The 11,354-nt window shown below is 41.8% G+C and overlaps 1 protein-coding gene across 1 annotated transcript in view; it reads left to right on the top strand.

Moving 5' to 3' along the window:
- The first annotated feature begins 350 nt into the window (after nt 1–350).
- The window catches only part of MPZL3 (myelin protein zero-like 3), a 28,218-nt gene continuing 17,214 nt past the window's right edge, over nt 351–11,354 (top strand). The window contains 1 exon segment of the mRNA XM_010830412.1: nt 351–1,011. Coding sequence (XP_010828714.1) covers nt 939–1,011 — 73 coding nt within the window. The 5' untranslated portion in view covers nt 351–938.

The raw sequence follows: 11,354 nt of genomic DNA, 5'->3' as shown, positions 1-11,354 counted from the left end.
CTTTCATTAAACATGCGTAGATTCCAGGAGAATAGACTGACTAATTATTAAAGGAAGGTACCATCCCATTTCTTTTTCAGAAGAATCTGACACCGCCTCTTCATTGCACTTCAAGCACTGTGAAAACACTTTCTCACTTTTCCAACCAAAAGAAGCATAAGCTTCAGCTCCTTTTTGTAATGATTTCATCATTGCCACTGTCAGCAGTAATTTAAATGAAAGAAAGTGAAGTCGCTCAGTGGTGTCCGACTCTTTGCGACCCCATGGACTGTAGCCTACCAGGCTCCTCCGTCCATGGGATTTCCCAGGCAAGATTACTGGTGTGGGTTGCCATTTACTTCTCCAGGGGAACTTCCAGACCCAGGGATCGAACCCGAGTCTCCAGTAATTTAACAGACACCTAATTTAAACTTAGGTACGTACTGAGATGGATGCTGTATTAGCTACACATACACACAAAATACAAATCAGTTTTGTACAAACTGCCCACGAAGGCCTAATACAAATTTATCTATTCACTGAATGACCCTGTATACTCACTCTCCAGGGTTCCTGTGAACTCTTAAATGCATAGAAATCTATTCCTAAAGCATTCAATAAAATAATCTGTAAGGAGTTAAAGGATTTCTGGCTTAGAGTCAGAGGATCAAGACGATAAAGTCCTGCAGAATTCCATTACAAAAGTCAATTCTCCAAAGCCTGTCCGACTTCATTTCGAGTAAAAGAGAATAATGAACTCCTACTTGAGAGTTAAGCGTCTCTGACTGGAAGTGAGCAAGTCCAGGTGTGGCTCTGGAAAGAAGCCACGTTGCTATGGCAACTTAAATCGCCATTTTAGGTCTTCTCGCGGCCTCCCGCCCAAGCGTCACTTCCGGTGTTACCTGTGTGGTTATCGGGAGCCGTAAACAAGGTGTGCAAACTTCTGGAGACCTGTCGGGATGCAGCAGAGCGGGGTTCCTGGAAGCCGTGGCTGCGCTCTGTGCCCACTGCTGGGTGTCTTGTTCTTCCAGGGTGAGTGAGCCGGCGGCGGGCTCGACTTACACTTCCGGCCGGGGGCTCAGGGAAGATGGTCGCTTTTCCGGTTCCGGTGGGGGGTCTGAGGAAAGCCCCCACTGAGCTTCTGGGAAGGAAGGAAGTAAGCGGGAGGCCGTGGCGGGGGATGTTCTCGGAATTACCACCCGCTGAGCAGGGGGTCGGTTGCTTGTCAGTGTTTTCCCGAGCCCCTGAGAGCTCGACCACCTTGCGTGACTCTTGTATTGGGGCGAGGGCGCGACTTGATAGAAACACGGAGGGCACTGATTTTGGGGGCACCTGGCATTATCTTGTGATGAGTTATCAACGGTTGACTCGGCTGTGGTTTTGTGGGCCTTATCTTCTGTTTAGGAGAGAACAGTTCTAGTCTTCAGCAGTTTGTCCCAGTAATTTTGGGAAAGTAAATTCATGATTGTTGGCAATTTTATTTTTTGTAAGAGATTGTCAGGGCCAAGGAAGTAAAACATTTGTTAGCCGCAGAAAGGATGTGCTTTGATCTCGTGATAGTGATGCATTTGTTGAGGAAAAGCAACTGCTTTAGTATTTTAATAAGTTTCTTTTTTTTTAATGGAAGGTAGGGAATGTCAATTCTGTTAAAATTTTAATTAAACATCAGTTAATATTCACTCTATGACATAATATTAAAATTTGGATAAGTTTTGCTTTCATTCAGTTTTCAAGTTGCATAAATTTCAGTCAACCTAATTACCTTCATCTAGGGTGCAATTATTTCCTGGATTTTTGTGTATGTATGTGTTTGTCTTCCCCAGGAAATCATATGTTAGTAGAGCTAGCATTAGAGTGAATTGTTAACTTTGTAAAAAATTTCCCTGTGGGAATTTCTGAAGAGGACCTTTGACATAAAGGCTTCAGGTGTTGTAAGTCTCAGCAGGTAGGGCTAGGGAGTTTTTATTTATTTGATGATGACTAGTATTTATGCCGCCAGGACACTCCCTGATCCTTCCCAGCTTTTCAGCTAAATTATTTTGCAATATACTATTTAGGCTGAATTGCTGTCACTCTAAATAATCCTGGTTTCCTGTCTCCCTCTTTCTCTCTCACACAAATGTTCAAATATTAACCTATTGAAAAAAAAATTCTAGAAATGGTGGGTGATCTCACAAACTTGAGGTCATTTCACATTAAAAAACATCCATCAATTCAGCAGGCCAAAAAAATCCAAGTGTTCAAAGTTGAGTTTATGATCTGTATATACTTGTTGATTTATCTTTTGCCTTGAAAAGCAAAAGAAAAACCAAAACAGATATATTGAGATATAGTTCATGTGCCAAATGATTTACCTATTTAAAGTGTACCATTCAGGGAATTTGGGGATGGTCCAGTGGTTAGGATTCCTTGCTTCCACTGCAGGTGGCAGGGTTTGGTCTCTGGTGGTGGTTCAGTGCTAAAGAATCTACCTGCAGTGCAGGAGACGCAAGGCTCAAGTTCTATCCCTTGGTTGGGAAGATCCCTTGGAGGAGGAAATGGCACCCCACTCCAGTATTCTTGTCTGGAAAATCCCATGGACAGAGGAGCCTGGTGGGCTAAAGCCCATAGGATCACAAAGGGTCGAACACGACTGAGCACGAGCACAATAGGGAACTAAGATTCTGCATGCTGTGCAGTGCAGCCAAAAAAGAAAAATAAAGTGTATTTTTTACAGTTGTGCAATTATTACGACAGTTTTATAACATTTGCATCATCTCAAAGAGAAACTGCATAGTCATTAATAGTCATGCCTTATTCTTCCCACTCCTCTGGTCCTGGCAAACACCAATTTATTTTCTACTGCTGTGGTTGCCTATTCTGGATATTTCATAGAATTGGACTTGTACAATATGTGTTCTTTTGTAACTAGGTTTTTTTTTTTTTCACTTAGTGTGTTTTCAAGGTTCATCTATTTTTGGGAGGTCTTACTTTTGAGTCTATTAGGTAATAGACTTTGGTTTCATTCCAAGTTATCTGCCTTGCCTTTTCATATTTTTGTTGTTGATGTTTAGTTGCTTAGTCGTGTTCGACTGTTTGCGACCCCATGGACTGTTAATAGCCTACCAGGCTCCTCTGTCTATGGGATTCTCCAGGCAAGAATACTGGAGTGGGTTGCCATTTCCTTCTCCAGTGCATCTTCCCGACCCAGAGACTGAACAGAAGTCTCCTGCTTGGCAGGCGGATTCTTTACTGTCTGAGCCACCAAGGAAGCCCAAATATGTAGAACCAGTGGATTAAGACTCCTAGAGCTTACACTTTTCTCTTTTCCATCTAAGTGTACAATTTTATGAATCAAAGTTTGACAGATTTGTATTTTGGAAAATTGGGTGTATAAAATTGGGAGTTTTATAATTTCCCCCCATTTCTTCCATGTATAAAATTACGTATGCTTAAATATGATTTTCTTGTTTTCTTCCCAGATTAAAAAAATTTTTTAATTTATATATTACTTCTGTTGGCTATTTTTACCTGGCAAAATGCTTTTCCCTCTGCATGTGTCCTAAGTCACTTCAGTCATGTCCGACTCTGGAATCCTATGGACTGTAGCATGCCAGGCTCCTCTCCATGGGATTTTCCAGGCAAGAATACTGGAGTGGATTGCCACGCCTTCCTCCTGGGGATCTTCCCGACCCAGAGATTGAATCAGCATCTCATGTCTCCTGCACTGGCAGGCAATTTCTTTACCACTAGTACCACCTGGAAAACCCTTTTCTTTCTGGGGAAAAGATAAATATCCATTAGCACATTAGGCCTAGGGTGAAAGTTTCTGAATGAATGTAACTTTGGATGGATGTTTTTTTTCTCATTTTTTTTTTGAGTGGAAGAGATGAATTATTTTATATCCAGTGATTTTAGAATACTTTTAATTTCAGTAAAACATGTAGAGGAAAGTGCCCTTGTCATAAGTGTACAGCGTAGTGAATTTTGAGAAACTGAGCATGCCTGGTTAGCTAACCAGAGCCAAAATCAGGATGCAGGTTGTTACTGACTTTCCAGAAACTTTCCTCATGCCTCCTTTCAGGCTTTCTCCCTTCTCCTCCAGGGGAACCAATGTTAGTGTAGGTTTGTTTAGTTCACCATGGATAAGATGGTTACTTTTCTGTAACTATACATTGAAGACCTGCTTATCTAGTGTTTAAAGTTCAGTAAGGCCTGGCGTGCTGCAGTTCATGGGGTCACAAAGAGTTGGACACGACTGAGTGACTGAACTGAACTGAAAGTGACTTTACATATTGATCGCTTTGTGGCAAAATTATGTTCATGGAAATGGAGCTTCTATAAAGAAGAAAGTTTCTAGTAGGTAGTTTTATTGAAGGTGTGCTTACTATAATTCAGTAATCAAAATTTGCTCAGAACTTGTCATTTTTATGCTTACTTTATAGCAATTTTCATTTTGTAAAGGGAAACTCTTGGTTTTTTCCATTGAATAAATATTACTGAGCATCCATAATATGCTAGGTTCCATTTGGATGAGTTTAGGATCTATTGAATCAGACAGACAAGTCAACAGATTATTTTAGAATCTAGTACTAAGCAAAATGCACTAGAAACCATGACATCACAGAGGAGGTGCCCTTAATCTGCTAAGATGATACAGGGAAGACTTACTGGAGGTGTCTCAAAAATTAAATCTTAAAAGACAGATAAGAGTTAGGTCTTGAAGAATAGAAAATGGAGCTTCCCTGGTGGCTCAAATGGTAAAGAATCTGTCTGCAATGCAGGAGACCCAGGTTTGCTCCCTGGGTTGGGAAGATCCCCTGGAGAAGGAAATGGCAACCCACTCCAGTATTCTTGCCTGGGAAATCCCACGGTCAGAACCTGGCAGGCCCCAGTCCATGGGGTCCCAAAGAGTTGGACAGGACTGAGCTACTAACACAACAACAGTAGAGAAAGAGAGTAAGGAAAAATTCCAGACATAGAAACATAAACAAGGGATGGCGGTATTAAGTAATTTTCCAAACAAATTTGATTAGATTAACCTAAATCCCATGTTGACCCCAGGTATATCTCTGTGGTCAGGAGGATGGTGTGCTGGATCTAGTTCCTACTGGCTTTCAAGAGTTGATCATGCATGTGTCTTCCTAACTCGCATTCACAGACTTTGCCATTTGTAGCTTGAAAATGGCCATGGTGGGAGTATCTGTACCACAGAAATTGTGAAACCCTACACACTTGGGTTTTCTATTTTTAGTTTTTCACCAGCACACCTCTGGATGTAATGATTGGTTTAGGCCAGTCTGAGGCACCATCCAGAGCTGGAAGTGAAAGTTAAAGTGAAAAGTGAAAGTTAAGTAGCTCAGTCGTGTCCCACTCTTTGCGACCCTGTGGACTGTAGCCCACCAGGCTCCTCCATCCATGGGATTCTCCAGGCAAGAATACTAGAGTGGGTTGCCATTTCCTTCTCCACGGGATCTTCCCAACCGAGGGATTGAACCCAGGTTTCCCACATTGCAGGCAGACGTTTAACCTCTGAGCCACCAGGGAAGCTGGGAGTAAGTAGGGTCTATTTATTCTTAATTTGCTGTTCTCTCACCAAATCCATTCACTTTTCTTCTCTGTTTTTCCTACTCCCCGGAAAGCTAACCTATAAACTACATCATCCAGGCTCCCGTCCTCTGGCTTCCAATTAGATTTGGTCAATGGGAGGCATTGGCAGGAGATTGGAAGGCAGGAGGAGAAAGACATTTTTCTTCCATACTCCCTCCCTGTCATGGTGCCATGGTTGATAGTGGCTGTGGATACAGCTTCTGTCAAATGGGCCACACATCCACCTCTTACCAGGCTGCAGTAACACCATTTCCTCTCTTTGCCCCTCAGGACTGGAGTGGTAAAGACTTTGTGCCTTCGTTGGGGATCTGACCCTGAGAAAGATGGATAAGAGTTAGACCTGACCCTGACCCTGAGAAAAGTCCCTCTGAAAAGTGGCCCATACACTTTTTAAAGTCTTAGCTGACTCTGCCTTCTGTTTCCTGCCTGGACATTGACAGAGGCCTGCAAGCTTTTGGGCTATGTGGGAAAGGTGGATATCCTGAGAAAATCTGGGTATCGTGAGGAAAGGAGATGAGGAAAGGAATGGGTATTGAGCTGGTAACAAACAAGAGTTCACTACCTTCAGGTTAGAGTCCTGTGGTGGTGATAGTCAAGTGAGTATATCCTGTAATAGTTGGACACTCAGAGGCAGGTCATGGCAGGCGACATACTTTGGGGAATCATTTGTGGTTGTGAAATCTGTAAAACTGGATAAGGTTGTCTAAAGAGAACATGTTGAAAGCAGGACCATGGGCTCAGGGTGAACTCTGAGCAACACCAATGTTTAAGAGATGGGGTAGGAAAAAAGGAGCCTTAGAAAGAAATTTGATAGAAACTCTCAGAGAAGTGGAGTGTGTACGTGTGTATGTATATGTAACACAGTGTGGAGATTTGGTTGGAGGGAGACTAATGAGATTCTGATTTTATAGCTTTAATCCATATTTCTTCTTTGGTATAAACCAGGATTGGCAAACTTTTGTAAAGGGCCAGATAGTATTTTAGGCTTTGTAGGCTATATAATCTCTGTTGCAACTATTCAATTTTGTTGGAGTAGCACAAAGGGATCCCTACACAATACATAAATAAATGGAGCTGGTTGTGTTTGAATAAAAATTTATCTATAAAAAGATGTTATGATACACACTACTATATATAAAATAGATAACTAATAAGGACCTACTGGGTATCACGGGGAAATCTAATAAATATTCTGTAATGACCTATGTGGGAAAAGAATCTAAAAAAATAAATACCTGCAAGGAGATCCAACCAGTCCATTCTAAGGAGATCAGCCCTGGGTGTTCTTTGGAAGGAATGATGCTAAAGCTGAAACTCCAGTACTTTGGCCACCTCATGTGAAGAGTTGACTCATTGGAGAAGACTCTGATGCTGGGAGGGATTGGGGGCAGGAGGAGAAGGGGACGACAGAGGATGAGATGGCTGGATGGCATCACTGACTCGATGGACGTGAGTCTGAGTGAACTCTGGGAGTTGGTGATGGACAGGGAGGCCTGGCGTGCTGCGATTCATGGGGTCGCAAAGAGTTGGACACGACTGAGCAACTGATCTGATCTGATCTGATCTGATCTGATACGTATAACTGATTTGCTTTGCTGTACAGCAGAAACTAGCACAACATTGTAAATCAACAATAAAAGTTTTTAAAAAAGAATGTAGAGAATAGTATAGAATATAACCATTTTGCAATCCTAATAAATAAAGCAAATTGATGATTAAAAAAAGCTTGATGTGGGCTAGATTTGGCCCATGGTCCATAGTTTGCTGACCCCTGCCCTAAATCAACTGCCTCCCCACCCCCAGCCCCTGATATTATCCCTTGGATATCTCAAAGTCACCTTAAACTTATCCAAAATCAAACTCATTTTCTATCCTGCCGAGCCTGGTACTTTTCTAGTCTTCCCTGTGTCAGTGAATGGTATCACCAAGACATAAACTTGGGAGTTACCCTTGACATTTCTCTTCCCCAAACATTTCACATATGACCTGTCACCAGCTCTTGCTGGTTTTACGTTGTAAGTACTGTTGTCTTCTGAGTTCTCTCCATGTCCACTGCCACCAAGTTAGTTCAAGCTTTCCTTATTTCCCCCTTTGACTATTTAAGTAGCTTCTTAGGTTATTTCTTTATATATACTCTTGGCTCACTCTAAGTGTCTTCCCTAGAGTGATGTTTTAAAAATGCAAACTTCATCATGCCCCTTCTCACTCCGTCCCATACTTAAGTATTTTCCACTTTGAAAGCACGACTTCCCATTACTCGGAGAATAAGGACCCAAATCTCTAACGTCCTGCCTAATCTGGTTTCAGTTTACCTCCTAGTCACGTCTCATTCTTCTCTCTTGTGCTTTTGTGTTGTTGCCATTCTGCTTTTCTTTCTGTTCCCTGACTGACTGTCCTCTTTCTGGCACAGGACCTTTGCATATGCAGAATTCTCTGCCTGGAATGCTCCCAGTCTCCTCACGTTGTTACCCTTTCTTCAGAACTCAACCCAAAATTAATTTTCCTTTTCAGGGAAACTTTCATTAACCACTCCCTACTCCCCTGTCAAACTGATATAGTTCTCATAGCACTCTCTTTGTCTTTTCCATGTAGTGCTTATCAGAGTTTGTAATTATACATTTGTCTTTATGATTATTTGATTAGTATATTGAACTTCTGCTACATTAAAAAAATATTTGTTTATTTGGCTATACTTGGTCTTAGTTGTGGCATGTGAGATGTTTTGTTGCAGCTCGTGGGATTTAGTTTCCTGCTGCTGCTGCTGCTAAGTCGCTTAAGTCATGTCCGACTCTGTGCGACCCCATAGACGATAGCCCACCAGGCTCCCCCGTCCCTGAGATTCTCCAGGCAAGAACACTGGAGCGGGTTGCCATTTCCTTCTCCAATGCATGAAAGTGAAAGTGAAAGTGAACTTGCTCAGTCATGTCTGACTCTTAGAGACCCCATGGACTGCAGCCTACCAGGCTCCTCTGTCCATGGGATTTTCCAGGCAGAAGTACTGGAGTGGGGCAATCAGGGATCAAACCCCAGAGTGTGGAGTTGTAGCCATTGGACCACCAGGGAAGTCCCCTTCTGCTGCATTTTAAACTCCAAAACAGGGAGTATATGTATTTTGCTCACATTTAATCTCAAACTCAGAGGGTGGCACAAAACAGATGCTCAATAAATCTATGTTTGAAGAATGAGTGAATGAATGAGAGTATCATCCTGGAAACTTTGAGACAGAGAAGGTCATGGAGCAAATGGTCACTCTTGCAGAGGGAGCCAGTAAAGTCAGGAGAGAAAAGTCAGTTTTGATCCCTTGGATTTTTCAGGTTTAAGACAATACTACCTTTTATTAAAAGTGGTAGTGGAGTCCAGGTTGTGCTGTAGGGGTCCAGGAGTGGATAGGCAGGAAAGAAAGGGAGATGTTAGATGTAGAGAACTCTTGCACAAACTTGGCTTAGGAAAGAGAGGGCAGTGGTTGGTAATGAATAGTATGACAGGGTTAAGGAAACTGTAATACTGTAACAATAGTTATATATTTGTTTATATAGATGAGAGAGACTCCTATGTTTTTAGAGGCTGAGGGAAGAGACCGCCCTTCTTGAAAGGGGTAAGCTGAAGATATTGAGAGGGTTTTTGTTTTTGTTTGTTTTTTTTCTGGAGCAGGGCTTGGAAGGGAGGAATTCAGGCAGAGAAGAAGGGCTTGACCTTGCATAGAAAAAGGGACACCACACCCTTTCAGATTGGAGGTAGGCATGGGTACAGACACAGGAAGGTGTGTGACTAAGCAGTTTGTACTGCTTCAAGTTTCTTGAAGAAGAGAGATGTTTTCTTTTGAGAATGAGGTGTTTATAGGTTGTACAGGGGATAAAAGATAATGGCAAAGTTTGAGGAGTCAGAGGAGCTGACCAAGGCTGGTGAAAGAGTCGTCATAACTTGGGACTTCCCTGGTGGTCCAGTGCTTAAGACTCTGGGCAGGGAGTGTGTGTTTGATCCCTGGTCAGGGAACTAAGATCCCACATGCTGTGCAGTGTGGCAAAAAAAAAAAAAAAAATCTAGATAATTAAAAAAAAAAGTCATCTTGCCTCATTAAAGGCTTAGCTGTGATGGAATTCATGAGTTTCTTATGGTAACTATTTGTGCAACGGTGTGATTTTTCTCCTTCAGTAGATACCAGCTATAGTCTAGACGTGGTCATTTAGGCTGTTTTTCCTGAATCAGTGCAAAGGAAAGATAGGTGTCTAGGAGGCTTAAAAATGTTGAAAATACTATAAAAATGGGAAAGGAGGAGAGTGAGGGACTAATAAGCACACTTTGTTGCTATATGAGAACTTTGGTGACCTGTCCACCTCTTTCTCTCAGTCTCTCTTTGCTTCTCTTCCTCTGAATTTTGCCCTTAAGTTACTTCTATTTAATGGAGGAAATTATCTTTACAAATTGAGTACAGACAGTGGTATGTATGCTTGAGTAGCACTATATGCTAAATATTATCTGAAAATTGAAAAAAATAATAAACTGCATCAGAGAACTTGGGAGGGCATTGTAAGGGAGCTGATATTTGAGCTGAGTTTTGAAGGGTGTGGGGGATGTGGTGTTGTGGGAACAACCCAGGCAGGTTTGGTAGGGATGGGGAGAGCATTCTAGACAAAGACATAGTCAACGAAAGTCACAGTGGCATGAAGGATATAGTAAATTTGGGAAATGGTAGGACATTTTGGGCATAGTGAAGGGAATGGGATGGGTAGTGGGTACAGTAGCAGAAGGAGGCCAGATTGGCACTATTTAGATTTTATGTTATAGCCCAATAGAAAATTCCTGAAGGTTTTTGAATCTTCGTGGTGTTCATTTTAATGATAATAGCATTTATTGGAAGTTTCAATTTCGGGTTCTATGCTAAACATTTTATGTGTTACCTTCTTTAATCTTATTAGATCCTCCCAGTGACTCAGTGAAGTAGGTCTTTTTTATTATTCCCACTTAGAGTGAGAAAGTTGAGTCTGGAACAGGTTAGGTAACTATAATCAAGATTTCATAGGCAGAAAGTAGCTGGGCTAGAACTCAAGTTCAAGTCTGTCTAATTCTAAATCCCAACTTTAAAATCTCTCTGGTATTCTTATGTTTTAAGATAAAGATAGTGGGCTGGTCAAAAAGTTTGTTTGGGTTTTTCCATAAGTTCTTATGTAAAACCCGAGTGACCTTTTTGGCCAATCCAAATATATAAAGGATATGAGGAGAATGTAGATTATCCGTTTATTATTTATTTCTGCTTTCCAGTTTTTAGAGCTGCATCTTTAGTACAGAGACCCTGTATCTTGGATCAGGAGTGAGGGCTTAGGAGCGACTAGGTTTTGAAGGATCAAGTCTTTCCAGACAAAGTAGCAGCATTTGCAAAGGCATGGGAGGAATGACAAGTTTAGCATGGCAAAGTCAGGATGTTTTAGATGAGCCAAAAATAGTCCTCATTTTGGGGATGGGCTTAGTCTTGGTCTTGTGAGCTTAGTCTTGGTCTCCTCCTTTTAAGAGGAATGTGAACAGACTGGATTGTCCAGAGAGGAGAGAGAAACGTGATTAAAAGCAGCAGAGGTAAAGGCGGTGGAATGTATGACTCATAAGTATGTCTGTGATAAGAAAGGTTGAGAGCCCAAGTTCAGTTCAGTTCAGTTGCTAAGTTGTGTCTGACTCTTTGCAACCCATGGACTGCAGCATGCCAAGCTTCCCTGTCCTTCACCATCTCCTGGAGTTTGCTCAAATTCATGTCCATTGAATTGATGATGCCATCCAACCATCTCATTCTCTGTCAC

Source organism: Bison bison, unplaced genomic scaffold, assembly GCF_000754665.1.
Source record: "Bison bison bison isolate TAMUID 2011002044 unplaced genomic scaffold, Bison_UMD1.0 scf7180017864518, whole genome shotgun sequence".
Classification (NCBI taxonomy): Eukaryota; Metazoa; Chordata; class Mammalia; order Artiodactyla; family Bovidae; genus Bison; species Bison bison.
The sequence above is the reverse complement of the archived record's forward strand: the minus strand, read 5'-3'. Positions and strand labels throughout refer to the sequence as shown.